We start from the raw sequence: 27213 nt of genomic DNA, 5'->3' as shown, positions 1-27213 counted from the left end.
GTCCCCCTGAAGTCCCAGGAGCCTGGAGACACGTGGGCGGTGCCTCACCGGGCCCACGGCGCCCAGGGAATCAGTCTTTCTGACAGAGCCCTGTCCTTCAGGATTTCCAAGAAAACTTTATCCCTTCGCCCACAATCTTCCTCCGCCGCGGGCTCCTTTACCCTGCGTAGCTTCTGGCAGCCGTGCCATTGCCCCCGTGACCTGCATCAGGTCCCTGCTGGTCCTGCTGCCACTGTTTGCATGGCTGCAGCACAGAGACCCAGGCACGCGCAAAGCCCGCTCCTGCCTTGCTTGCCACCCGCCACCCACCAGGCTGTGTGTCCCCACAGCCGGTCCCCCTCGCCCCTCCAAGCGCCTGAGAAGGAGAAGGAGAACCCGGCAGAGCTGGCTGAGAGGTGCCTCCGGGAACTGCTGGGCCGGGCTGCCTTTGGCAACATCAAGAACGCCATCAAGCCTGTTCTCATGTGAGTCCCTCCCCACCCCCAAGTCGACAGTTTCAGGTCCCCGCCGGGGAGCAGGGGAGGAGGTGTTACGGTTGTGGGGTAGTGGCCAAGCTGGGTCCCTTCTCTGTGTCTGTGTTCCCTACACTGGGGCAACAAAAGCTACCACACAGTGGCCATATGCAGTTTTGGGGAGAGGAGTTGGTAGGAGGGCCCTCAAAGTTGAAAGAAGGTGCCCAGTTTACACCTCAATCCACAATGACAGAGCCCTGTTCCCTGACCTCCCCCATCTCCGGGGCTGGGACTGGCCTGGGGGCCCCTGCTTCCCTTCTCTTGCTTCCCTGGAGCTACATGAGGGCCGGGACCCTGGAGGTGCCCCTCTCCCACCGAGCTCTCTCTCCCCTAACATCCCTTTGCGTTTCATAGCCATCCCCCCATGTTTTCTCCCTCACAGCCATCTGGATAACCACTCTCTGTGGGAGCCCAAGGTGTTCGCCATCCGTTGCTTTAAAATCATCATGTATTCAATTCAGGTACGGTGGCTCCCCTGGTGCAGCTTGTCCTCTGGGAGCAGGGCAGAGCCCTCACAGACAAAGCCGGCTGTCCAGCCAGTCCCGCTTCCTCTTGCTGTGGAGGAGGCCAGTTTAGTCTTATTTCTACTGCATCGCAGACCAACATTTTGTAACATACAATTTTAAAGAATTCAAAGAACAAGTAAATGAGAGGCTCGTGCAGAGTACAGCCCACAGACCATGCTTGGCTGCCATGGCAGCGTCCAATTGCTTACTCAACACTTGCTCTCCATCACTGCACTTATCTCGGGATAAAAGGGCATCAGACCTTAAATTGTCACCAGACTATGGGCCATGCTTTGAGCAGCACTAGACTAAACCAGGTGGCCTCTTGTGGCCCTTACTAATAAGACATGGTGGGGGGAGGAAGATGATATTTTAAAATTGATTCTTGACCCATTTGGAGTAAAAGAGGCAGCAAAAATTGTGGAAATCCAAGTCTTTGCTGGGATTTGGCTTTGTTCTCTGTTGGACCAAGGCAGGAGGCGCCGGGAACAGGAATCAGGGTATCCATCCCACCTTTGCCCCGCCTGCCTGTGGGCCCCAGTCCGGGGCTGCCCTGGCTCAGAGGCCACGTGGGGGTTGCTGTTTGGGGACCAGCACGTCTTCCTCCCCCCAGCCGCAGCACTCCCACCTGGTTATCCAGCAGCTCCTGAGCCACCTGGATGCCAACAGCCGCAGTGCGGCCACCGTGCGGGCGGGCATCGTGGAGGTCCTATCGGAGGCCGCCGTCATCGCAGCCACTGGCTCCGTGGGTAAGGTGGCCCTGAAAGGAGCGGGGCTGGGAACCCCTCAAGGAGAAGGAACTGCCCTTGGCAGAGGCTGCCTCCCCTTCCAGAACAGGGCAAGGCACCTGAGGCAAGTGTCAGAGCCGGTTTTCCTGGGGAGGAGAGATCAGCGGGGGGAGGTGAGAACAGAGGAAGCCCTGGCCCCGTAAGTTCAGGGCAGGGAAAAGTGAACGAGAGAAGAAGGAAGCCCTGAAGGCTGGGTTTCCCACCGCGCTGCACTCAGGGCCCACGGTACTGGAGATGTTCAACACTCTGCTGAGGCAGCTGCGGCTCAGCATCGACTACGCCCTCACCGGGAGCTACGACGGGGCCGTCAGCCTGGGCACCAAGATCATCAAGGAGCACGAAGAGCGCATGTTCCAGGAGGCTGTCATCAAGACCATAGGTGCCAGTCCCAGGGCAGCGTCGGACCCGGGGAGGGGCGTGGCCTGGGAGGGGCGTGGCCCTGGGGGGCGTGGCCCGGAGATGGCCCCCACAAGACTTCAGTCCTGGGCGTTGCAAGATTGTCATCTGTTCGTGTTACTCACCAACAAGGGGGTGGGAGGGTGGGTATGGAGTCAGTCCGTGGTGTGTGCAGCTCACAGGCTGCCCCACGTCAGACCTGAATGACAGCCCAGAACAATCTTCATGGGATTCTCAGCCCGGGCTTCATACCACAGGCTGAGAGAGGCAAACTCTTCCACTTGGCCTGCCCGATGCCCCCAAGTTTGAGGGACTGGAGAGGTGGAGAGTGAGGAAAATGAATGGAAGGAAAGAGGAAAGGGAGGAAGCCATGGAGAAACATGTATGCACGTGGGCAAGGAAGAGAACTATAAAGCTGCCTCATGGGTAAGGGTCTCACTTCCAGAGCCTTCTAGCCCCAGCGCCAGCGCTGAGAAGCAGGCAGGGCAGGACTGGTCCCCAGTTCACAGATGAAGCTGCTGAGATTCTTGGAGGTGTGACTTGCTCGAGGGCACCCTGCAGAGCAGCCAGTGCCTGGGCTGCTGCTTGGTCCCAGGGTCCGGGCTCCCCACCCTGGAGACCCGTGCCTCAGGCTCAGGAATAACAAGCGGAGGAACCGGAGCCTGGACCAGTGCCCTGGAATTCCTTCTCCTCTGGGTGCTAACTGTGCCCCCAGAGAAGCAGCCCACACTCCCCACAGCAGTTGGCTCAGCCAAAAGGCTGAGATGAGAGACCCCGCCGGCAGCTGTGGCCCCGCCTGGGCCCACCCTCGCCACCGTCCTTTCTCCTCAGGCTCCTTTGCCAGCACGTTGCCCACGTACCAGCGCTCGGAGGTGATCCTCTTCATCATGAGCAAGGTCCCACTGCCCTCTCTGCACCACCCCATGGAGACAGGCAGGACAGGGTAAGGCCACCATGCCTTGCGCCCATGCCTTCTCTCCCGGCCTCGGGTCCACCCCAGCGACCCCTCCCCATGTTTGCCAGCTCTCGCCTTCCTGGGTCTGCCCTCACTTCTCTTCTTCTACTCTCGGGTCCCACAGCAGTTACTCAGTCTGTCACCTCCCCCCAGTAACTACCTCCCATCTTGGGGGGAGCCATTAATTCCCTGGTGTGCTTCCTGGCTCTGGGTGTCACTGTCCTGGGTAGCCCAACAAGATAAGCCTCATGGAGAATCTAACCACGAGGGAGAACCAGGCAGGCAAGTGTGGGGTCTCCACCCACATCACCATCCTGGTGAGCGTGTGTGTCTCCGGTCTACAGGGAGAACAGGAACCGGCTGACCCAGATCATGCTGCTGAAATCCCTCCTTCAGGTGAGTCCCTTCTGTCCCAGTCCCTGCTCTGCCTCTGCAGGAGGAAGCTCCTTCAAGGCCAAGAGGTGGCAACAACATACAGTTGCGCAGGTTGCACACTGCACAAATGTGTCTGACTGCAGGGATGAGGTGGGGCCTGGAATCCAGCTTGCGTTCACTCGCTAGCCTGGCTGGGCACACGCAAAGCGGGGCCATCCAGAGCGGGCAGGCTGGCAGTTTCTAATTCTCACAAAGGCTCCTTATCAGCTACGGAGAGCGGAGAGCGTTGTCACTTTGAGATGGAATCTGTTGATTCCTGCCCCTGTCGCCTCCAAGGGCCCGCCCAGATCCTCCCCAGACTTTCCCTTCCCCAGTGATTTATGCTCCTCTTTTTACACCTCTGCAGCCATCACTGGAGTCTAAATTTGTTGTTCTCAGATGTCATCCCTATGGCCAACTTGTTAAACTACAGTGATTCTGAGCCACCAGTCTGAGCGGAGTCCTGAATCTGTATCCGTGACAAGCTCCCCAGTTATTCTTAGGCACAGCCCTGGCCGAAACTCTGGACACCTGACAACTAGATTATTCTACTAGTTGCTTTTATCTCCATCTCTCCTCACCTGTAATAAATACAACCACAAGAATTTTCTAGAAATGCTGTTCCCCACATGTTGCTCCTTGTCAAAGAGCAAGTCTCAGTTTCCAGTTGACATACATCCAGATTTCATACAGGCACACACACCTTGGCAATATTGCGGGCTCGGTTCCAGAGCCCCTCAATAAAGGGAATATTGCAGCAAAGCAAGTCACATGAATTTTTTGGTTTCCTAGTTCATGTAAAAGTTATGTTTACACTATATATACTGTAGCCTGTTAAGTACACAATAGCATTATGTCTAAAACCCGATGTATATACCTTATTCAAAAAACACTTTATTGCTGTGACTCAGTTACTTGGGCATCTTCCCACAAAGCAGAAGGTCACCGGTTTGATTCCCAGTCAGGGTACATGGCTAGGTTTTGAGTTCAGTCCCTATTTGGGTCACATTCAAGAGGCAACCGATCGATGTTTCTCTTGCCCAAAGGTATTCTCACTCTTTCTTTTTCCTTCTCCTCTCAGATAAATAGATAGATAGATAGATAGATAAAACATGATTGACCAAAAATGTTAATCATTGTCCAAGCCTTCAGCAAGCTGCAATCTTTGTGCTGGCGGAGGGTCTTACCTTCAGTGTGTAAAGCCATGCAATACCTGTGAAGCACAGTAGACGGGAGCGCAATAAAACAAGGCGTGCCTGTCTTCCCAGACTGAAGTTGGGAGGCCTCCCATCCCCTGGCCCTCCCCAGGCCCCATCGCACCCCTGGCCGGCTCGGCTCCCTTCCCCGTGCGGCAGCCTGCCCAGCCCCGCCTCCCTCCCGTGTGCCCCGCCTCCCCTCTCCCAGCCCACGCCTCCCACGCCACTCCAGTGTCATGGGGGCTCTTCATGCAAACACTGCCCACGTCTGGTTACCTCCTCCACCCAGGAACTCCTGCAATTTCTTTGCTGAGTTTACCCTCATCAATTTGTACTCAGCATCTTATTAAGGGGACAGTTTGGGGTGCACTCAGATACACCCCCTTCAGTCAGCACTGATGTTTGCTGCTGATGGTGCCAGGATTTGCTAGGCCCCCAGGGCCTGCGGAATCATCGAAGGCATCCTTTTATAATATAGGGGCTAAACAATAAATATGTTTTGCTGCTTTTGACAGCTTCGACATCACATAGGATGGGTCTATGCCAACTGGCTTTAATCAGAAGAGCCCCTTGGTGGCCATGCCAGAAGAGATGTAACCGGATGTTGTGTGTGTTCTTGGTTGTTGCCATTTGCATGGGTTCTGATTCCTCAGCCCAGCTCTACCTTCTTCTATTGTCTCTCCATTTCTTTGTGACTCATAGCAAAGCACTGTATTCACGGTGACTCTTTATCAGTGGTGCCCCAGTGGCCTAGAACATAAGTTCAGAGGCTTCCTGGCTCCTGCTCCCGTGCAGTGCTCATCCCTGGCTTGCTTTTAACTGCTAATGTTCCTGCACACCCTCCCCATCCAACCACATGTCTACTGAGCTGAGCTGAGGAGGTTGCCTAGGTGGATGTCTGTGTGTTCAAAAAAGTTGCCCGAGGCGCTCGGGGCCGGGGGTGGGTCTGACCTGGGGACTCGGGACTGGAGGACCTCGCTGCGAGATGCCAGAGGGACAGATGCTTCAGACCCACCCTCTGTGGGCTGCTGAGAGGGCCAGCGTTCCTAAGCCCGGCCCTGCTGGGCTCCCTTGCAGGTGTCCACAGGTTTCCAGTGCAACAACATGATGTCAGCCCTGCCCAGCAACTTCCTGGACCGCCTTCTGTCCACCGCCCTCATGGATGATGCAGAGATCCGTCTCTTCGTTCTAGAGATTCTCATCAGTTTCATTGACCGTCATGGCAACCGCCACAAGTTCTCGTCCATCAGGTGAACTTCCCTGTGGCTGTGTGATGGGAGAGGACTCGCGGCAGGGCCACACATGCAGAGGGGAGGACAAGTCAGAGATTCCGTGAGACCCGCCAGAGGAGGGGTCACGGACCTGGACCTGGGCTCCTGTGAGGGGAGGAGCGACTGAAAGGGCGCCACAGCTGGGGGAGAAGGGGGATGGATTGGAGATTTGGGAGATGAAGAGCACGAACTAAAGGGAGTTTTCAGGTGAGGGTGAAGAGAATAATCTAGAACAATGTTTAAGAGAAAGGGACAGGAATTAGAGAAGCTGGGAGAAAGTAGAGAGCAGGCTAGGAACCAGGGCTGGAGGAGCACCGGGAGGCTTTGGGACAACTAATGACATCGGGATAAAGCCCGGTGACACCACACAAACTCTGACTGGCCTCACACAAGGGCTACGGTGGCCCCTTACGTCCCTTTCCAGTACCCTGAGTGACATCTCTGTCCTGAAGCTGAAAGTGGACAAGTGCTCCCGACAGGACACCGTCTTCATGAAGAAGGTTAGCAAATGTGATCTCAAGATGCAGAGTCCCGGGCGGGCCGGGCCCTGTGCACCCTGACCTTCCAGCCCCCAAGTCACTGCAGACCACTGCTCCCGAGCCGGCCTCCTCCCGCTTTGACTGTGCTCAGGCAGGATGAGCAGCCGCCACCTCTGGGGGTCAAGCCACCAGGGTCTTACGTATCACCGAGGCCAAATGAGGACCAGGGCCAGTGACTGTTCTGATCCTAAAACGATTTTGGTGGCAGCTTTTGTTGCGGGTTTGACTGGACCCAGCCTTCCCTGGTTGTGCGCTCCTGCACGTGTCTGCTTTAAAGGCGTCCTCACCCTGCAGGTGGAAGTGGGGTACATGCAGCTTTCCCACACCCCTGCTGATTGGTTTTTCCATTCTCCTTGACCCTCCTGCCCCTCCCTGCCCCTGCCACCTTGCCCGCCTCCCCATCTCCAGCACTCCCAGCAGCTCTACAGACACATCTACCTGAGCTGTAAGGAGGAAACGAACATACAGAAGCACTACGAGGCGCTCTACGGCCTGCTGGCGCTCATCAGCATCGAGCTGGCCAACGAGGAGGTGGTGGTAGACCTCATCCGCCTGGTGCTGGCTGTTCAGGTGTGGCTGCTGGGGCAGGACGTCGGGGCCGGGATCAGGGGCGAGGACCTGCTATGATGAAGCACTAATCAGAGTGCTGCGTAGCGACTGCTTAACACTTGTTTTGGCGCCCAGGAATTCCTGGGCCGTTCCTCCGCGAAGGCCGCAAACTGTGGCCTGTAGGTGAGCCGTGACGAATGCTTCATCCATGGCTTTAGCCCGTTCTCAGGCTCATGGACACCAAAGGAGGAGGGTCATTCAAAAATACACCTTAGCCCCTAGTATTTAAAGTTTCTTGAAGAGTCTGAATGGGACTCCAAGTGTTGCCAAGAGGGTGCTTGTAAGCCCCAAGTGACCCCAAAGCAAATCATTTGGTTTCCAAGCCTGGCTGTGCTTCTGCGTTGCCTCAAGCATTTATTAAAAAATACACATTCCCAGTTCTGCCCCTGAGCCTGGGGGCTGTAGTTCTGCAGCCTCTCTGTAGCTCTTCGGCAGGCAGTGTGGCACTACATAGGACTTTAGGCTTTCAGGGTCTGCCTGGGTGGAAGTCTGCTCTAGCCATTGCGGTATGTCCTTCAGACCTCAAAGGTCAGGCTCTCCCGGCCCTGAAGCTAGGCAGGCATTGTGTCCGGGCTTGTGGCAAGCCTGGAAATTCAGTGGCGGCGAGTCTTAGGCCACCCGCTTGGCGCTGCTAAAGCCTGCAAGGCCAGCCCAGCTGCTATCATTGTCTTCAGTCTAGAATTTGAGGTTTCTTTGTATCCAGTCCCCTGGTAACTCCCACAATTTCCTCAGTTTAACCCATGAACCCGGTTTAGCAAGCCGATCTAGTCCTCCAAGCGCCATCCAAGGTCTGCAGCGGAGGAAACAGCCTCCTAGAGGTGGGCTTGGTGAGGAGGGTTTGGACAAAGTCACTAAAGCCGGAACTGTCACATGGAAGGTTGAGGTCATCGCCTCTCTTGGATTGATCTAGGGACCACTCGCTTCAGCTTTCATGAGGGTGGCTTCTGACTTCCAAGAAATTATGGCACAGAGGCTGAAAAAGGCTTAGCCTAGAGCAGTGGGCCACCTCCTCGCGACTGGGGAGAGGGCAGGTGGAGGATGGAGCCCTGTGTAGTCGGCCAGTTAAATGCTGCAGAGGCCCCTCTGTGTTGCCACAGGACCTGGCCCAGGTCAATGAAGAGAACTTGCCCGTGTACAACCGCTGTGCCCTGTACGCGCTGGGCGCGGCCTACCTGAACCTCATCAGCCAGCTCACGACCGTGCCTGCCTTCTGCCAGCACATCCACGAGGTGGGTTATTGAGGGTTTTTTCCACATTTCCTGCATCTGTCTCCTTTTCTTTTTCTCTTCCGTTGCTGAAGTTTTAAAAATCTCAGCTGCCATGTCATTTTGCCCCTACATATATCAGTATTTAAATCTAAAAAAATGGACATCTTCCCACATGATTGCCCATGCTATTAACATACTTAATTAAAGGATCGGTAATACCTTAGTATTGCCCGAGACTGAGTCTATAGTCAAATGTTCTCATTTGTCACAAGACATTTTAGAACGTACTGAAGGTGGAATGATATCACGTTTAGGATTAACTTGAAAATGCACTAGCAAAACAAAACAAAACAAAACAGGAAACCTCAGGTCTCCGCTGGCCTGAGCTGGAGGGTGTGGGGAACGGTGCTGCATCCACGGGCCAGAGACCACCGAGCTCCCCGCCTCCAGGCTCATGCGGGGGTGCGGGAGAGGCAATGCCCAGACATCCTCTCCATTAAAAACACTAGCATCATCGTTTACTCACCTCCCCCATATACTTGCCTGCCAACTATCCTCCCACTTCTCACCATCTTAATAGCTTTCACCTTCCTTGTCAAACATTCGCAAAGGACACTGAGGGAAACTCAACATGTCCCTGCGCATCAGGGTGTGTTTGCAACGCTTCAGGGCTTGAGAAATGGTGTAACCCATGCTCCATATTTCAGGTTTAAGGAGAAAACAGGAATAGGTCCCAGAAGCAAGAAAGAGCAGTCTCTTGGGAGCTAAGTCCCCTGTGTTCAGAGGACACTTAATGCATATGTGTCACTGGGGATGGCTTGCACAGGCCACCTGGGCTTCTCAGGCTGCTCGGGGGGTCACTGTCACTCTGAGTTTCTCCCTCAGAAGCCCAGCTGTAGGGTGCGCTGCCAGTGATTGTGGAGGAGGAAAGGCTGGGGATGCGGGAGCCCTTTCCTTCGTCTGTTCTGCGCTCCCTCCCGCTGCTGAGCCCAGCACTTACCGCGTGATTCCTCCCGAACTCCAGGTGATAGAGACCAGGAAGAAAGAGGCTCCGTACATGCTCCCTGAGGACGTGTTTGTGGAGAGGCCCAGGTGAGGAGCGCACCTGGGACCAGGTCCCAGACGCTCACAGCAGCTGAGTAGGAAGGCGGGCGGTCTACGGCAGGGGCTCAGGCCTCCGTGGGTCTAGGGCCGAATGTGGACGCTGCCTGCAGCCTGTAGGTCCTGGGTCAAGTTCAGCCCTCATTATGTGAGTGTAATGCACACCCTGAGCCGTCTTGATGTGTTGGGCCATACAGGGTGCGTGATGCCACCTCTGAGAGCTTTGGCCAAGCCCATGGGGTAGCAATCCTGGAGCCGCTGTTCTAGATGAGACACTGCCACCAATCCAAGTGGCATTGCCAGACTGGAGTCCATGGGCCAGTGTCGCTTCAGCATCAGAGGAACTCAAGGAAAAGATATTCTAAAAAAATTACAACATCCAACAACAGGGGACGGCTTTATCAATTATGACCCATTCACACAACAAATAACTAGTGGCCCACTTACAGTGGTTTGGAAGAACAGCTGACGGGAAATACTCAGTATAGAATAGGTACAGGGACTAGATCAGGGGACAGGGCGGTGGGGCGGGGCGCCGGGTGTGCGTGCACCTGCGCAGGAGCGTATGTGCCCGGAGGATTCCGCGCCCTGAAGGTTCTCTCTGAAAAGTGGGGCTCTGGGTGATTTTTTTTCCATTTGCCTCCCTGTCATTTTGTATAAAGAACGTTATCTTTATAATAAGGAAAGCCAGCAGGAAGTCATGCTAGCTACGCACGGCTCTCACCTGCCTCTCCCCTCCGCTGTCTCTAGGCTGTCTCAGAACCTGGATGGAGTGGTGATCGAGTTCCTCTTCCGCCAGAGCAAGATCAGTGAAGTCCTCGGGGGCAGCGGCTACAACGCAGACAGGCTCTGCCTGCCCTACATCCCTCAGCTGACAGGTATGAGCTCTGCTCAGGGGCTTCCAAGCCTGCCTCTGGCTTTTCGTGGCCCATAAAGGCCTGAATGTAAGGGACTTAAGTCGCTTTCTAAGACATCGCGAGTGTCCCACAAGAGCAGAAAGACAGAGTGAAGGTCTGCGGTGAGATCCTCTGGATCCGCCCCCCCGCATTTCTCCTCCTCCGTGGGGGGGTCCTAGCAGTGACTGGCCCACAAGCTAGCCTGGCTTGTGGACGGGAGAGGCCCCGTGGTGTCGCACGTGGGCTGCAGGCCCAGCTCTCTGTAACTGACTTCCTGGAAAATCTTAGACAAGGCTCTTGGCATCTGAGTCTCAGTCTCCTTGACTGTAAATTAGGGATATTAACAGCACTTGCCTGAGAGGGTTGGTGGGAAAGTTACATGGGATGATGAAGGCAAATGCAGGTAGTAAATGCTACACAAATGACAGCCCCTGGGGCTATGAGCAGGTGACGCTTACGCAGGGTGATACATGCTTTGTGGTCAGAAGCAGCTTCTTTGTGCTCACCAGTGGTTTCAAAATCCTAGCCCCAAGGAGCAGACTCACCACCCTAACGTGGGCAGAGGGGGCCGCGGCCTCCGTAAAGTCCACCTGCAGCCTGCATGTGCGCTGAGCCCTCGGAGGACCGGGGACCTGGGAGCTGGTACTGGGGGCGTGATCCGGGCTCGCCCCCCGAGGGCGGGAGCTCGATCTTCTGGCTTCCCCTTTCCCAGATGAGGATCGCTTGTCCAAGAGGAAGAGCATCGGAGAAACCATTTCCCTGCAGGTGGAGGTGGAATCTAGGAATAGCCCCGAGAAGGAGGAGGTGAGCATCTCCTTCTCAATGCTCTGTCCCGGTGAAGCCCAGCACCCTGGGGGCGGGGCCCGCCCCGCCTCCTGCGCAGTCGAGCCCTCCGTGCTCCAAGCCCCGCACCTGGACAACTCCTGTAAGGTTGCACAGGAATTTCTCGAGGAAGTCCCGTTTCCTTACTGCCGTCGTATATATCATAGATGTTTCCATCTGGAAAAAATTATTTGTGTCCACCTTCCTCCCCGCCACACTGCCATGAGGATGCACGTGTGCACCACGCCCCGATCAGGGGCTGGAACTGCGTCGTTGGCCAGGAGCCCCACCTCTGCACTGCCTGCCCTCCTCCCCCGCCCTCCGCCAAGGGAGCCACTAGCCTGATTTATGTCACTTCTTGAACTTTTTGTCAATGAAGCCATTCACTCCTGTGTCTGTTTCTTTCACTTAATATTGTATTTAAGTGATAGGATATGAATAAATCATGGGTCTTGCCTCCGGGAGCTCATAGTCCTGTGGGAATTCCTGGAACTTAGTCCAAATCCTTCCCTATTCTCAGCATGACTTAGGGGCACACATCCGCGCAGCAGCTCGTGTGGGTTTCATCGTTTCCCACCTCCTTTTATGGCTCCCCAGACGACTGAGACCCTGTGGCCCAGATCCTCGGTCCAACCTCAGCATTTCTTACCTTTATTTAATACTCAAATCACATCATGGATAATTTAATATCCTAAGTCCCCAAAAATGTTATTCAGTTCTTGAAATCTACCTTTGATTTCCAATACCTCTCATTTCCAATATTTTTTGTTAGGTCTCTGAAGGCTTTTTTGAATCACCGTATTTTCTCCCCACCAGGCTTGATGGGACTAGCCAGGGGGAGGGGGCAGTGCATTCTTTCAGGTGAGACTCTGAGGAGAAATTAGCCTCCCCGCCCCCATCGCACCACTCTTGGGGAGCTTCTGGAGCCCCTGATGAGAAGGTGGGTGTCCTGAGGGAGTGTCTGCCCATGGGGACATCCTTCTGAGAAGCGACAGGGCTGCCAGCTAACTGAGGAAGCCAGGGCTGCCTCCTCCCCACCCTCCCCTGCCCCACCTTTCTGAATATTTGTCCCCTCTCCCTCAGCGGGTGCCTGCAGAGGAGATCACCTATGAGACGCTGAAGAAGGCCATTGGTAAGTGGGAGGCCCCCAGGGACTCCAGGTGGAGGGCAGGGCAGGGCAGGCAGAGCTGGGTCCTGGTGGCGAGCGGGTGTGTGTGGCCCCGTCCGCTGCCCACGGAGGGTGATTCAGCACAGACGTGAGGATAGAGGCTGGTGGCGTCCTCCATGGGAACTCATCCCAACCACCAAAGCCGCAGTGAACAGGCCCGCCTGCCTGCTGGGGATCAGCAGTGCTGCCCTGTGTGTCTTGATCAGGTGGCCTTCTTATTCCTGACAGTGGCCTTTAAAAGTAACGCCCTGAGGCTTACAGCCGCACAGGTAACAAGCAATTGTGTACAAATACTTTGACTAGTTTTTGATAGAATTTGATACAAAAGAACAAGTTGACCAATGAGGGATATTAAGAACAAATCATATTAATATTTATTTAATAATGGCAATAGATTTTAAAATGCAGTATTACATCTTCTGTCTGAATTATTGTTCAATGGTATTCCAAATGAGAGAACTTTATTGAATGCTGATGACAAATTATGTCTTCAAATGCCAGACTTTTCTTATTTTTGTTGTCATTAATGGTACTCTTTCTAAACGTAACATACCTTCTGAAATGGAAAATGATGGACACAGTTGAGACCCCTCCCCTTTTTTCCTAACTCATTTTGAATCCCAAGAGGAATATGTAGAACCCTAAATAGCCTCACACCACTCGGCGATAGAGGTTCTGCATTGGCTTTTATGGTCTCTGTGGCCTTTCCACGGCTGCTGTCCCTTTTCAAATCCCCCCCACCGCCCCAAGTCCTTCCTGCTCCGGAAACTTCCCGTTAAAAGTCCTAGTGGCGGTGCAGCCCCAGAGGACTTTAAAAGCCCAGCTTAAGGGTCTGCTCAGCTGGTTCCCAAACCCTTACCAGAGGAAGGAGGCTGACCCTCAGCAGAATCAGGAAAAGGTCCAGCCCCCCTGGGGCGGAGCCATGGCACCAGGCCCTCCCTGCCCATTTGCAGAGGGCAGAGCCTGGCTTCGGTCCCAGACAGCGTCCCCTGGAGGGGTCCCTCCAGCTCCCTGTCTTCTCCAGCCCCTGCCCCGCATCGGGGACGGGACCGGAGGCTGACCTAACTCTCTGCTGCAGTGGACAGCGTAGCTGTCGAGGAGCAGGAGCGTGAGCGGCGGCGGCAGGTGGTGGAGAAGTTCCAGAAGGCGCCCTTTGAGGAGATAGCAGCCCACTGCGGGGCCAGGGTAAGTGAGGCCCAGCAAGGGCGAGTCCCCGGGGACCGTGCAGACACTGGAGTTGGGCCCCGGCCAGGACTGGGTTCCTGGAAGACCTTGGCACTTTTGTCATCCAGGGATTAGGGCCTAGATGCCTCAGTGCCCTGGCCCTCCATTGTTTCCCCGGGAACCAAAAGGTGTGGCTGTTAGTCATACAGGCCCTCAGACCTCACTTATGCTTTTCAAACAAGGAAGAAATCCTGACCTCGGGACCTCCTGTATCAAACAGGTTATAACAGCTATTATCACAATAGCAAGTATGTAGACAGGACCTACTGTGCGCCGGAACATCTTGCATTTATTAGCGTATTTCATTCTCATGACTGCTCTACAGGCTGGTGCCGTGACGCTGGCCACATGACAGAAAAACACAATTGTTTCTCAAAATTGATTTTATATGCTAGGATTTGTTAGTCACAGTGCTCATCTTAGTAAGAATGGATTATAATTATAAACAGCCAAAATTTACAAATAACTCATACGTTATACTTTTTTCTCTCCACAAAAATACATGTAATAGTCTTTTATATATTTTCCAATATACATACCTATATATTTCTAATATATAATTATATATAAATACACGTAAGTATAACATAGGTTTGGGGGGCCCATATTACGCTAACCTCTTGTCCCGCCTTGAGAGGCGCGTGCTGCTCACTTCAGGAACGCGGAGCTGAGGCCCAGTTACTGAACATGCGCACCGCTCACTCTCTCTGCGCGTGCACTCAGTTGGAGCCGCACGGGACCAGAGCAAGCCTGTTCCCTAACCCACCGATTTTGCACAGCCGCTTCTTTGAGGTTGAGGAAAGAGCTGGGAACAGCTCTGAGCCTCCTGATTCCAGGCCCTGCAGTCCCCTCCGTCCCAGCTGGAGGAGCTAAGGGTCCTTCAGGAGCTGCTTCCCGAAGCCCTCCTGGTGTTCCTGGCCCCTGTGTTGTCCCCGGCAGGCCTTGGCTGGGTAGCTCTGCCTGACCCGGCCCCACAGCCAAGGTCCCCAGACAAGGCTGGGAACGCTCCCGCCCCGAGGGTGCACTGCCCGAGGCTGCCGTGTGCGCGCCCTGGCCCGCGGGGCCGCGGCAGCCGGTGGAGGTGCGGCGCCCTGGCTCACTCGGCCTCTGTTCGTGTCTAGGCATCACTGCTGCAGAGCAAGCTCAATCAGATCTTTGAAATCACCATCCGGTAAGTGGCAGCCCTGGTCGGGGACCCCTCCCTCTGTGGTCCAGCGTGGGGCGCCCCTCCCGAGTCTTCCTCTGGCACCTGCCTTCAGTCCTCCCTCTCTCCAGCCTCTGTCCCTAGGGCTGCAACCAGCCACCAACTCTCCCCAGAAAAGGAAGTCGAGACTAGAGAGGAAAAGAGACAGCTCAGTGAACCCTGGAAAAGAGCCAGGGGTCCCTGTTTCCCAGGCCAAGTCTTGACTTTCTAATGCAACAGTGTCACTGTAGAGCCTGCCATGAAGCTGTAGGTTCTAGGACAACTGGAAACCCATGGAGCAACAAAGGCTCTGGTCCCTGTTTAAAGACAAACACAAATGAGCTGCTGTATTAGGTGGCACAGCGGGGTGGGGGGTGGTTGGTGGGGGGGGGCGAGGAGACCGTCCTGAGCCCTCCTTCTCCGGCGTTCCTGCCCCAGGCCCCCGCCCAGCCCGTCAGGGACCATCACCGCTGCCTACGGCCAGCCTCAGAACCACTCCATCCCCGTCTACGAGATGAAGTTTCCGGATCTGTGTGTGTACTGAAGTCCAAGATGTGGAGCTCCTCCAAGCGGTGGGGCCCGAGAGGGGACTCACCCTCACCCCCACCCCCACTGTGTGCACATCTCACTGGGATCTCACAAAAGGTCACCTTGGGGGGCAGCACCTTCCCAGCTAAGCAAGGTGGAGCCCAGGCCCCCCAGCTTCCCCCTTGTCTTCCCCAGGGGGTCGGCCACCCACCCCTCTAGGGCCAATAAGCCTCTCACCTTTCGTCTCCTCCTTTGTGTCAAGGGGCCAACAATTGTGGGGCGTCTGAGGTCCTGAGGGGCTCCCATGTGGTGTAACAAGTGAAAGGCTTTCATGGTGTGAGGATGGGAAGGGCACAGCTGCCTCCCCCGGACGGAACTACATGGAGACGCAGTGGTCCGGGGAAGCCCTGCTGTGGGAGCTGGAAGACGGGGTGACTGTCTCCCCCAGAGCACCCCCTCCCTCTGGTACTGAGGCCCTCAAGTCCCCAGGATCTCTCCTGCCCTCTGGCTCGCCCTGCCAGCTGTCTTTTCGTGACTCTGTGTGTTACTAATTAATGTTGAGCCCTTGTAGCAGGAGCGGGGCAGACGTCGCAGGGGGTGGGGGGTCAGCAAAGGAGGAAATGAAGGGCGGCCAGCCACTGGTGAGGGGGCTCTCCCCAGGCCGGGCCTGCCTCCTCCCACCCCGCCCCGCCAGAGCGGAGCGGCCGGCAGCAGCGGGCAGACCCCTCTGCAGGGTCTCACCACCTTCCTGGCTCAGAGGGAGATCGCTTGGCCCTCCCACGGCTCTCTCCCTTCTGGGTGTTTCTCTGAGTTGAGCTCTCTCTCTTTGTTACTTTTCTTCCCGGGGAGCCCCCCACTCCCACCCCATGCTTCTATAGCCTCTGGGTTGAGGGAGGGCAGTTCCAGCTAATCTGGTTCCAAATGACTCAAAAGAGGAAGCACAGCAGGGCCCAGGCTGGCCCACGTATCACCGCCTGTGGGCACGGCTCCCTGCCAGCTGGGGTGGGGGGTGGGGGGCAGTGCTGGGCAGGGATAGCGGTGGGGGAACCAGCACTTAGGGACTCTGGGGCATCAGAAGTCAACCTTTTGGATGTTTCCTTTGAGGAAGAAGAATCCAGCACCTGATACTGGAATGGTTTTCTTTTTTCTTTTTTACTCTTTGGACACAGTCTGGGCCTGAGCTCCAGCTGGCAAAGCTTCCGGCCTGGGGTGGGCGTTGGAGATGCCTTTGGATTTTCCGTCTCTCCTGAGTCCGGTCGGCCTGTCTGCGTGCAGGGGAAGCAGGAGGCTGTGCCCTCCCGGGGCCTTCCCGTCTCCATCCCCGGGGCTCCCCCTGTAATGGCGCCCTGTGGCCCCAAGTAGTTCTCATCCAGTGAGGCCATGAGGCCCCATTCACAGTGAGGTGTGACTAGCCAAGTGATTCTTCCCTGGTTAATTTGTTTTTTAGAGAGAGGGAGAGTGAATAGATTTCTCAACCCAAAGGAACCCCGTTAGGGTGCAGTTTTAGGCAGTGTGAGGCGGGGTCAGAAGCAAGCTGCCCCTGCTAAGGGGGCAGCAGGCCTTTCAGGACGTGCTGGGGCACACCCCTGCGCGGCACCCCCGCGTGACACCCCTGCGTGGTCTGCACAGGTGCCCAGTGAGGGCCTGATGTTCCCGACAGATGGGTGTATTTTCTCAAATAGGGAGAAACCTAACATACGCCTTTGCCATTACATGAGCAGTCATCTCTGGGGCAGCGGGCTTCCTGGCCCTTGTTCCTTGAGTTTTCCCCCTTGGGCGCTGCCTCTGCGCTCTGGGCCTGCAGCTTCCGGACACCGGCATGATTTCCAGGCCTGAGAGGGCCCAGCTCCCGCTCCCCTTGTGGCTGTTAGCTAGTGCTCAGCCTAACTTTACACGCATGAACTGAGATTTCTCCTTACTTCAATATCTCCCTATTAAGAAACCACATTTCAAATAACTTGAAACAAATTTGAAGGCAAAACACCTTGCAAAGAAACTTCACAGGAAACCTAAATCTTGAGCCACCCACATATCTTTCCCCACAGGATCTTCCCAGCTGTGTCCCCTGCTCGGCTCTGCTGAGAACCCCTGTTTCTTTCTTGTGCCTCCTTGACTTGAGGGTCCACTCCTGTGGCCACACCACCCTGAGCACTGCCCTGGGGACCCTGGCTCTGGGATGTGAGTAGCGTGGCCCTGGAGCCTCGTTCTAGAGCCAGCGTAGGACCAGGGGCCTGCAGGTCCTCTCAGGAGTCAGTCCCTCGTCCCCACCCTGGGAACAGAGTGAAGAAAAGGGTGCATTCTTCATACACTCAGCTTCTCTCTCCTCTTCTCTGTCCAAAGCAGCTTTTTCTTTCCATCACAGCTGCCTAACCAAGAGGTGCTTCTTTGGGAGAACCGGCCGGTTTTTTTTGTTGTTGTTGTTTTGTTTTGTTTTGTTTTTGAGTGTCCTCTTCCCAGTTTCGATTTAAACCCACACTCGGTAGAATGCCAGGCTGCCTGCCAACGAGAGGTAGAACCTGGGTCCCGGCCAAGCATGCCTCAGAATCAGAAAGTGTCAGGTGAGTGTTAACCCACACAGACAATTAAATGCTAAACTAAGCAGCCTCCTTTCCCCCACCCCTTCACCCCTCCACAAGCCCTGGGGAAGGACGCAAAGCAGTTTGGTGGGTGCCCGGGGCCCTCAGGCCCTCGGCCTAGCGTCTGTCAGTGCCTCCTCCCTTCCCAGCCCCGCAGCATCGGACAGCGCTGTGTCTTTGCTGGCCCTTTCTGCCGCCCTTCTCTGTTGTGATCTTGAGCCAGCAAGCCCATCCAGACCAGCTGCTCCGCAAAGCCGCTGAGGACTCTTGCTTCCCGGGCAAGGGGTCGGCTGGGTCAGCACTCTGCTGACGGAACTTAACAGGCATGAAAGTAGCTGAGATTAGGAAGTTCTGTTAATTTGGTTGAGTCCTGTCTGTGCATAAGAAGCAGGTCAGCAGAAAGCACCCGCATTCTGCAGGCTCCTCCTGTTTTCCCTGCAGTGGGGTCCCCAGTGCCCTGTGCCTGTTCCTATTTTCCTCTCTCTGAAAAGTAGAAATAAGTGATTTCTTGACTCCTAAATGCCTCCTCTCCAGAGGAGGAACCCGAGCAGGGCAGAAGAAGAACTAGAAAAGTCCTCTGATACTCTCCGCTGCCCAGCCCTCCGCTGGTATAAATGAGCAGCGCGAAGGTGGGGCTGGGACTGACTGAGTGCTGGAAGAAGCGTGAGGGTCACGTACGTGCTGCCCTTTGCCCCGGATGTTCCGGGCCCCAGAGAACGTTTCAACTGGCTTAAGAATTAGAACAGCCTTGGAGTACCTTTAAATGACACAAAGGCCAGAATTCTGGGCTTCTCTGGAGGCCTCTGGGTCACGATACCTTCCAGCTGCTATTTCATGATCCCCAGTCCTTCTGACCTGGATAAAGAGAGTGTCATTGAGAAGCGAGGCTATTTCTCCCCACCCCTCCTCATGACCATGGACTGGCACCTGGCCAGTTGGGGGGCCTGTGGGAAAGAACTAGACCAGAGCTGTTAGGCTGAGCATGAAGTGTGAAGAGGGACAAGGAGGTCGGCTCACTTGGGCAGGCCGCGCCCGCTCCCCCGACCCATAGACCTGGCAGGCAGCTGTACTGAAACAAAACATCCTCCTTATGCCTGGGAGACAGTTTAGGACAGTGTGTTGCTTCTTCCCCCTATTAACCCTAGAAATCTTCTGGTCCAAGTGGCCCCTTATCCCAAACCTGGCTACGTTTGCAGACGGGAAGGATGGGCATAGGCCTTGCCAGCTGGGGACGTGGGAAGAAGACACAGGGGCTGCGGCTGGGGATCTGCGGCCTGTTGGGGTCAGAAGGCAGTTTCCTGTGCCCTCTTTTTGCACCAGCCGGGATGACCAGCACTTTTCTCCCGGAGACCTTAGGGCCTCATCATCTCCCCCTTTTGAGCTCTTCTTCCCTGACTGACTGTTGACTCTGGCCTGTGGAGTGCGGAGCTGTGACTCCACAGATGCTGCAGCTCATACGTGGTATCATGTCCGTGTCCATTCAGACCTTCAGAGCCTGGCTGAGAGTGTGTGCCCGCGTGCGTGCACATGTGTGTAGTTCCTAGTTGACGATGTATGTATATAATAGCTGACATATTTATATGGGAGTGCAGAATTAGTGCCTGTAGCAGTTTTCTGTGTTTTAAACTCATTGAGTCCAATTAGTTTTAAGGAAAGGGAAAGAAAAGTGTGTGGCGGGGGCGGGGGGTGGGGAGTGTAGGAAGAAGGGCTCTTATAGCAAGATCATTCTGTAGAACTATTAGTCGTGGTTTCCCAATGAGCCTTTATGATGCCCTTTTCAAATAAATGTTAATGTTGTCGCCACATGGTTGTCTATTTGATTTCTTTAAAGTAAATGGTTTTTTGAGATGCCAACAGGATCTGAAAATACCAACATTAACCACTGACATTTAGCCACCCCCACCTGCCATTACTTTACTTGCCTCAAAAGGAAGGAGGGCAGGAGAAAGGATGCTCCCAGATGTCAACATGAGGCCAGGATTCCCAGCATGGGAGCATCCTCCAAGGGACGGTGTGGGCCGTTCCTTCATTATAGTGGGGGAGACTTTATCTTAGGAATCTGGTGTTCCAATTCCTCTTACATCAGGGCATTCCCGTTTTCTTTCATTATGAACTCCCGGAGCATCAAAATAATATGTGTAAGTCCCATACACAAATGTTTCCCAGCCACTTTGATCATACTGGCCACTGGTGTGTCTGATGCAGCTGACATGTATGTGTACTTCTGTGTGTGTGTGTGTGCATGCGTGCGTGCGTGTGTGTAAGTATCTGTGAGTCTCCTGTGAACTGGACATGTGCGTGGCTGCAAACCTACGGCCCCAGCATTGTGAAAACATCATGGGGACATAGAAAAGAAACCTGGCCAGTGGCCTCTTCCCTAATGGCGCACAGGTTTCCCTGAGGCGCGCATAATACACACACATAGCAAGGAAGCCGCCAACGGAGCCAGGCTGCAAGCCCTCCCCTGCGGAGGGGCTGGCTGCAGAAACACTGAAAATGAACAGGTGTGGCTGGAACAGATCACAGCTTTCCCAGTGGACGTGGACTTGAGCCTGGGCTCATGCTGACAAGGGGGTAACATTCAAAGCTGTGGGGAAAGTGGGGAATTCCCGGCAGAGGGTGAAGGAGGATGGGGGAAGAGAGAGCAGGTCAGCAGATGGGAACCTGAGAACGGGGTTCAGTAAGGAGTGCGAACCTCACTGACAGGGGCCTGGCATCCCATGCCCTCTAGTTTGGAACTGATGGAAAATTGGGGTGGGATAACTTTTTAACCCCTTGAGCCAGGGAATGTGGGGAAAGCAAGATTTTGTATACATGACTATGCAGGATTTGTATCGGATGGGTTGGGAGGAGAGGAGCTGGAGGCAAGGAGAGCAGCTGGTCAGGAAGCTGTCGTAGCAGCGGAGGCCTGAGACAGGAGCACTGAGAAGGGTGAGAGGGCTTAGGCTGGGCAGCGTCAGGGGAAGAGAATGTGGGCATAGCCTGGGAGGAGGAAGCGGCCCCCAAGGCTTGAGCCTGTGGGACTGGAAGTATCCGTGCACAGTGCGTTGTATTTGTACAGGTGTGTCCCCATGGATGCGTGTCTATGTGGGTGAGACCACATGTTTGAGAATGTATTGGGGAGGGAAGTCAAATACAAACTAATTCGAATCATCAGCACTCACACTTACGCTTCTCACTGCCAAGAGGATAATCCAATCCGTTTTAATCCGCACAAGAGCCCTCATACTAGGAAAGGAGAAAATGAATTAAATCTTGGAGAAGGCCAGAGACTTGCCTAAGGTCACAGTGATAGCTGGATGCAGGGGACGTTACCATAGCCTCCCCCCTTACGGCCCGAGAGCCCTTCCAGCTGCTGTTGAGCTTCATCCCTGCCAGGCTGACTTGGACAGGTGCCAGGGTCACTTTTGTAGCAACCCTGCCTTTTGATGCATCTTCTGGTTGAGCAGTCTTTTCCCACCCCACGGAGGGTGGCAAATGTAGCCACCCTGAGCCATTACCTAAACTATTTGGCCCCTTGAAGACCCATTTATTGAAGGGATAGGGAAGTACATTTCCTTTCCATTCCCACCCTGTCTCGTGAAATATACTGACGCCTGGTCACATGGAAACCGTTATGTCTCTCCTCCACTATATGCTGCTCTTCGATGGATACGCATTTTTATTTTATTCATCCAGTCAACATTCAAAGTCAGAGGCAGATGTGCATCTTGAAAGGTTTTATTTCCTAACTACATACAGCTTTAACCAGCTGAACATAGGCCGCTCCCACAGCCCGGCCAGTAGCGGGAGGTGGGCAGGCAGGGCAGAAGAGGGGGCTTTGGGGTCGACTTCCCAGGGCGAGAAGCCCCTTGTCCCGCTCCGCCCTCACTGGCCCTTCTTGTGGGCGTTCTTGATGATGGCGTTTCTGAACAGCGTCACCAGGGGCGTCTGGCTCTTCTCGGAGGTCATGAAGCCGCCGTAGCGCTTGCCCTTGGGCGGGCTGCCCCAGCGGAAGTGCTCCATCTTATAGGGCCCCCCGTCCTCCTTCACCGCCGCCGCCTCGGCCCCGGGCTCCGTCCCCAGGCCGTACTCCGGGCCGGCCCGGGCCGCCGCGCCCTCGGCCGGGCGCTCGGGGCTCAGCGCCGGCTCGCGCCGCGGCCCCGCCTGCTCCCTCTTGAACTCGAGGGGGAAGGCCTCGGCCGACTCGTCGTCGGCGCCATTGGGATACACCTTCACCGGGCGCCGCTTCTTGCCCACCGGCTTGCCCCAGCGGAAGTGCTCCATGGAGTAGGAGCGCTTGCCCTCGCGCGGGCCCGCCTCGGCGCCATCGCCCGCCGCCACCACCTCCTCCTCCCGCTTCTGGCCCGCGCCTGACCAGCTACTGCCATTCGGGCGGCCGAAGCGGTCCCAGCGGAAGTGGCCCATGACGTACTTCCGGGGGTTCTCGGTCAGGGGCTGCTCCTCGCCGTCGCGGGGGAACGCGGGCGTCTCCGCCGAGAGGTCGGGCTGGCAGGCCCGGATGCAGGCCTGCTAGAGAGCAGAGCGCGTGAGCGCACCCCGCCGCGCCGCCCCGCACCCGCGCTCTGCCGGGGCTCCGCTCGCCAAGCTCCGACCTCCGCACGCAACGGCCGCCCTGCGGGAGACGCCTGCCCACCTGTCCTCTGCCCACCCACGGACAAATGAGATGGAGTTTGGACACCTGCTCTTTTGTCTGCTGTCCGCATTAGAACTTGTGCCCGGCAACTACAACACGCACCCCGCTCCCTCGGGGGTGTACTGGTCCCATTGCTTTTGTGAGCAGGGTCAACACCTTACTGTTATATGCCTCATATATAGGCATTGGTCAATCAATGGCAGGTGGGGGGCAGTTGTTGACACTCAGTAAATATTGAATAAATAAATATGGTTCAATACGAGTCTGGGTGGAGAATAGGGCTGAAATTGGGAGAATATCCCCAGGTGGAAAAAGTGGAAATCTGACTTCTACTGCCTGTATGTTCAATAACACCTCAAACTTACCCCAGTGATCAGCACACCTACCTCATGCCCTACCCCAGCCACCTCCTCCTACCATGCCTCAAAACTCTCCCACCCCCATCTGGCACTTCCTCTGGTTCTTTCAAGTCTTCTGAGTGGATCCTGTGCTTTCTCCAATCAGTGGGCTTTGGGAGGGAGTGGTTCGCTTCCCTGCCACCTCATTCTGATTGGAAGAAGGGCTAGAAAGCCAGGATTATTTCCCTCGCACGGGTCGTGGAGCCCCTGACTCTGCTCTCTGTAACCACACAAGTTGACTGTGGTACACAGTTGCGCAGGAAAATGACCTAAAACCTGTAGCCTTGAGTGTTCAGTTTCTCGGGACTGCAAAGGAGGAAACAGATGGTTCCCACCCACTCTGCTGAGTCGGGAATTCCATGCTCCATGGATTTGGGATTATAACACTGCAGAATATTAACGGGAAAACAAAGACAATCTCATACTCCTCTCCCCACATCTGAAACAGGGGGCTCAGAGGGGGGAAATTCCCTTGGAAAGGCTCTACATTTCACTGGTGACAGAACTGAGACTAGAGCCCATGGGTTTTGGCCATATGACCGGTGCCCCTTCCCTGGCGAGCTCTCAACAGGAGAGGCTGTGCAGCGGGCATTTCCAAGCAAGAGTCTGTGAACTAGAACGCTCAGGATTCCCTGGGCTCTTTTTTTCTATTCACTATTCCACATGCAACCTGCTCTGTGTTTTTGAGAAAGCCTCTCTTACCTTAACTAAGCTTCTCCACTGACAAAACACACAGAATGTAATGACATGCATTCCACCCTCACCGGGCAGGTGCTGGCAGCAGATTGGAACTCGGCTGCTGACGCCAGCAGTGTGTCTTTTAGTCCTTGGCATGCTATCATTTCTCGTTTATGCCTACACATACACACACACACACACACACACACACCCCCTGTGGTGACCTGGAGGGAACTCCAGCCTGGCACAAAGGATCTTTTCGTGCTCCTGGAGAGGCTGCAGGTCAGTCTTCCAACACAAGCTCGAGACATTGGGCAGAGGAAAATGACAATGGCACCTGGGTACTCGTTCTCCCTCTAGAGATGGTTTGTGGTACTACCTAGCTGGCCTTCTAACTGGTAGTAGATAGAAAGGGAAGAAAAATGGAATGAAATGGCAAGTGATATGAGGTTATTTTAAGAGGAATAGTTTGGGAGTTAAAAGATTGAAAATGTAGGCTCCACTGAGAAACAATTATTGTTATTACTATTATTAGTATTAGTATTATTTTCATGGCACTATCTCTACACAGTTACTCTTCCCTCCTTGCTTTCAAGCTGACTTCACCCTGAGGGCCTATTCCTGACCCAGGCTTCCCATATCCCTGGGAATGAATTTTCCCTCTCCCCTAGCACTTTCTTTTGTGCTGTCCCAGCTCCAGCTCCAGCCCCAGTTCCATCTGACACCCAAGGTGATGGCCATGGCCCACGTACCAGCAGGTTACTTTCCGTGGTGAGGTCCTGACACTGGCTGCTCTCCAGGCACCAGCCGTGCACTTCCGTGGAGGCCTGCAGCAACAAGGCAAGCAGCAGGGCCCCCGAGCGGCGGCAGCACGACCTCGGCATCTTCCAGGCAGGCCGGGGATCTGCAGAGGCAAGCGAGACCGGTGGGACCCCTGCAAGGAGCAGAACAATGCTGGCCACTCACCAGGAAGGACCAGGAGCCAACATTAACAACACAGCCACCTGTGGAGCGCAAGGCTTTTCGAGGACAGGAGCAGTTCAAGGACAAGGTTGGCGCGCAGGGTGGTGGTGTGAATTGCGCTGGAGAGGAGGGGAACTGGACCCGGGCAAACCATGTGAAATTTCCCCTTTATCTCCTATTAAGAATCAAACCCCAAAGAACATTAGGGCTGGAAGCTATTTTAGGGGTCATTTGGTTTAGCCTCTTATTTGAGAGATGGGGAAACTGAGGCCAAGAGAGAGGCAATGACTTCTCCTGTTCCCAGCACAGAGCTTTCCTGTTTCGCTGCCTTCATGAAGCCATAGCTCTAACACTTCAGATCCACGGGGTGACCTGGGAAACACGAGGATCCTGAAACTCCTGCTCCAGGGGGGTCTCTTCCCCTCCTTCCCCCCACCCCCCAAGATCCTACCACTCCTCAGAAACTACTTCCTGTGAGTAGGAGGTTTGAATAAAGGCAAATAAAACCTCTGGCCAAAACCTCAGCCAGCCCACTTTGCTGTCCTGTACCCTAGTCACTCCAGTGATTGCTATTTCCAGATCCCTGTGACTTTAGAGAGATTAATTTTTAAAGTGACCCCCATTCTTTTAAAAGCGAATCATCTTCGGAGCACATTCACATCTGATCTCGTGATCTCTGGTTCTCTCAGATGTAGTCTGAAACAGCTGGGCTTGAAAATGCTGTAGGTGTAGAAGGGAAAGAGATAGACACACAGTAGAAGGGAGTGACCTCCCACCGTGAACACCTACCAAAGACACTTTCAAGTACCTCGCTGCAGATGCTGAGGTCAAGAGGTCAGGGTGCCTGATGCCTCCCGATGCCGCCTGATGCTGCCCTTCACCCCACGCTCCCCCCAGCTCTCTAGCTTCCATGCTTCCAAGTCCCTCTTCACCCAGGCCGGCCCCCTGAAGTGGCCCCAAGTTCTGTCATCAGCTCACCACCAACTCCACAATCATTTGTATTTCAGAAGATCTTCTCAACCAGCTGTCAGGAAAAACCTTAATTAGACGAGAAAAGTAAATCACTTTAAAGGTGAGGGTGAATCGTCCATCCTAATGGATGTTTGCATTTTAAAATGTTTGCCCGGAAGAAAATTTGTGGGAGTGTGGGCCAAATCTTTTTTTTAAGTGCAAATTTTTTAAGAAGATTTTTTAAATTTATTTTTAGAGAGGGGAAAAGAAGAAAAAAGAGAGGGAGAGAAACATCAGTGTGTGGCTGCATTTCACCTGCCCTCTTCTGGGGTCCTGACCTGCAACTCAGGAATGTGTCCTAGACAGGGAATCAAACCTGTGACCCTTTGGTTTGTGAGCCAGCTCTCAATCCACTGAGCCGCACCAGCTCAGGCCCAAATCTTTTTTATAGCAGAGGCTTTGGAAGTGAAAGCTCTCTCTGGCTCTCATTGCTGCAGGAAGCCACTTCCTTCTCTCTGCACCGCGCCGACTGATTTCCCCCAAAGCTAAGCCAACACCAAGTCCCTTCTGAGTAGCAGCCAGGTACTGCCTGAATGTTCTCAGAGCAGCCATTAGATGGCGCTGGCAGCCAGTGAGCTGCTCCATCAGCATCCCAGGCAACTGGCAGAGCATTGGTCAACCTGATGATACCCAGTCATGACCAAGGACAGGCTGCTCCTGTTCTGGCCCTTTGATGCTCCAGTTCAAGTGTGAAGCCTGAACTTGGTGGACAAGGCAATTCACACTAAAGCCCTGGGACCACACAACACACCTGGGTCAGAAAAATGTCCAGATTTACATTAGATGAACAAAAATGATAATCATATATCACTGTGGCAAGTGTAAGATAACATATTAGTGGAGAAAGGAGTAAAATCATGCAGCTTTGATGGTTTCCTCTGCTACATTTCAAGTCTCCTCGAGTGATTGCCAATTTCTAAAAACGTACCTCATGATTTCAGGCCTCCTGGAAGACGTTCCTTACCGTCTGCCCCTCGGGCGGCGTTGTGCACTTGGTTTCTGTCTCCCCACCCTCCACCCCCCGCCCCCCAGAGCTCCAGTCCACTGCTCAAGAGTTAGGCTGCTTCCCGAGAGCAACTTGTGTTCTGCTTGCTTGTGCTTAGGCTTTATTGTTCTACAATGAATAAATATTGCCTTGTGCCATTTTTTAAAAAAGCACTATAGCAATGGGGAGGTGCCAAATATTGCGCTTTTTGTAAATAGTGTTTTGAACGTCTCAGAAACACAAATAGAAGTCTGTGTTTTGTTCATGTTGACATTAGCTTTATAACAGAACTACGCTTAGTAGAACTTCATGTGTGTAGGCAAATTCTCTGTGAGCCAAACAGGACATTCTGTGTTTCTCTAAAACCGCACCCTGGCCATGCCCTTCTGTAAAGACCAGAGGACGAGGGGTGCGGAGCTTCCTCCTTACACCAAAGTACACATATGTCAGGTCCTAAAACATAAGTGTCAAAGGATGAATTAAGTCGTTAAATAAGCGATAATCTGAACATATCTTAAGAATTGATGAAACAAATACATGCTTTTACTTTCCTTGGTTCCTCCCAGCCATTCGGTGAGAATTGCCACCTCACCCATTAGACACGAGGTCGTCCAAACGCCCTGCAGGCTCTCCCTCCTTCGCTGGGAACC

The 27213-nt window shown here is 54.4% G+C and overlaps 2 protein-coding genes across 4 annotated transcripts in view; one reads left to right on the top strand and one right to left on the bottom strand.

The window, feature by feature from the left end:
* Positions 1-19653, top strand: part of EFR3B (EFR3 homolog B) — a 77668-nt gene extending 58015 nt beyond the window's left edge. The window contains exons 7-23 of one of the 3 annotated variants that reach the window (XM_054568971.1): positions 330-464; positions 895-973; positions 1662-1767; positions 2024-2185; positions 3034-3145; positions 3502-3553; positions 5845-6017; positions 6463-6538; positions 6986-7147; positions 8284-8415; positions 9419-9486; positions 10246-10373; positions 11104-11195; positions 12297-12345; positions 13460-13566; positions 14727-14776; positions 15227-19653. In XM_054568971.1, coding sequence (XP_054424946.1) covers positions 330-464; positions 895-973; positions 1662-1767; positions 2024-2185; positions 3034-3145; positions 3502-3553; positions 5845-6017; positions 6463-6538; positions 6986-7147; positions 8284-8415; positions 9419-9486; positions 10246-10373; positions 11104-11195; positions 12297-12345; positions 13460-13566; positions 14727-14776; positions 15227-15332 — 1789 coding nt within the window. In that variant the 3' untranslated portion in view covers positions 15333-19653. Of the gene's footprint in view, positions 1-329; positions 465-894; positions 974-1631; positions 1768-2023; positions 2186-3033; positions 3146-3501; positions 3554-5844; positions 6018-6462; positions 6539-6985; positions 7148-8283; positions 8416-9418; positions 9487-10245; positions 10374-11103; positions 11196-12296; positions 12346-13459; positions 13567-14726; positions 14777-15226 lie in introns of all 3 variants that reach the window. The other 2 variants (XM_054568965.1, XM_054568959.1) reach the window with 2 other exon arrangements.
* Positions 19654-21596: 1943 nt separating this feature from the next.
* On the bottom strand, positions 21597-24488 carry POMC (proopiomelanocortin). The gene is made up of 2 exons (XM_054566357.1): positions 24357-24488; positions 21597-22401 (listed from the first exon to the last, which is right to left on the bottom strand). The coding sequence occupies exons 1-2, from the start codon at positions 24486-24488 to the stop codon at positions 21760-21762; spliced, it is 774 nt and encodes a 257-aa protein (XP_054422332.1). The 3' UTR covers positions 21597-21759.
* Positions 24489-27213: the final 2725 nt, after the last annotated feature.

The sequence above is a fragment of the Pteronotus mesoamericanus genome, unplaced genomic scaffold (assembly GCF_021234165.1).
Source record: "Pteronotus mesoamericanus isolate MK-2021 breed Mesoamerican mustached bat unplaced genomic scaffold, CSHL_Meso_final contig_101, whole genome shotgun sequence".
Taxonomy (NCBI): Eukaryota; Metazoa; Chordata; class Mammalia; order Chiroptera; family Mormoopidae; genus Pteronotus; species Pteronotus mesoamericanus.
Note: the sequence above shows the minus strand (reverse complement) of the source record. Positions and strands in the feature narration are given on the sequence as shown.

What these genes read in the sequence shown, in the direction of transcription:
- POMC (XM_054566357.1), bottom strand. Translation starts at nt 24,488, where the DNA reads ATGCCGAGGTCGTGCTGCCGCCGCTCGGGGGCCCTGCTGCTTGCCTTG. An exon ending in CCACGGAAAGTAACCTGCTG is followed by an intron (nt 22,402 to 24,356) that starts GTACGTGGGCCA and finishes GCTCTCTAGCAG; the next exon opens with GCCTGCATCCGGGCCTGCCA.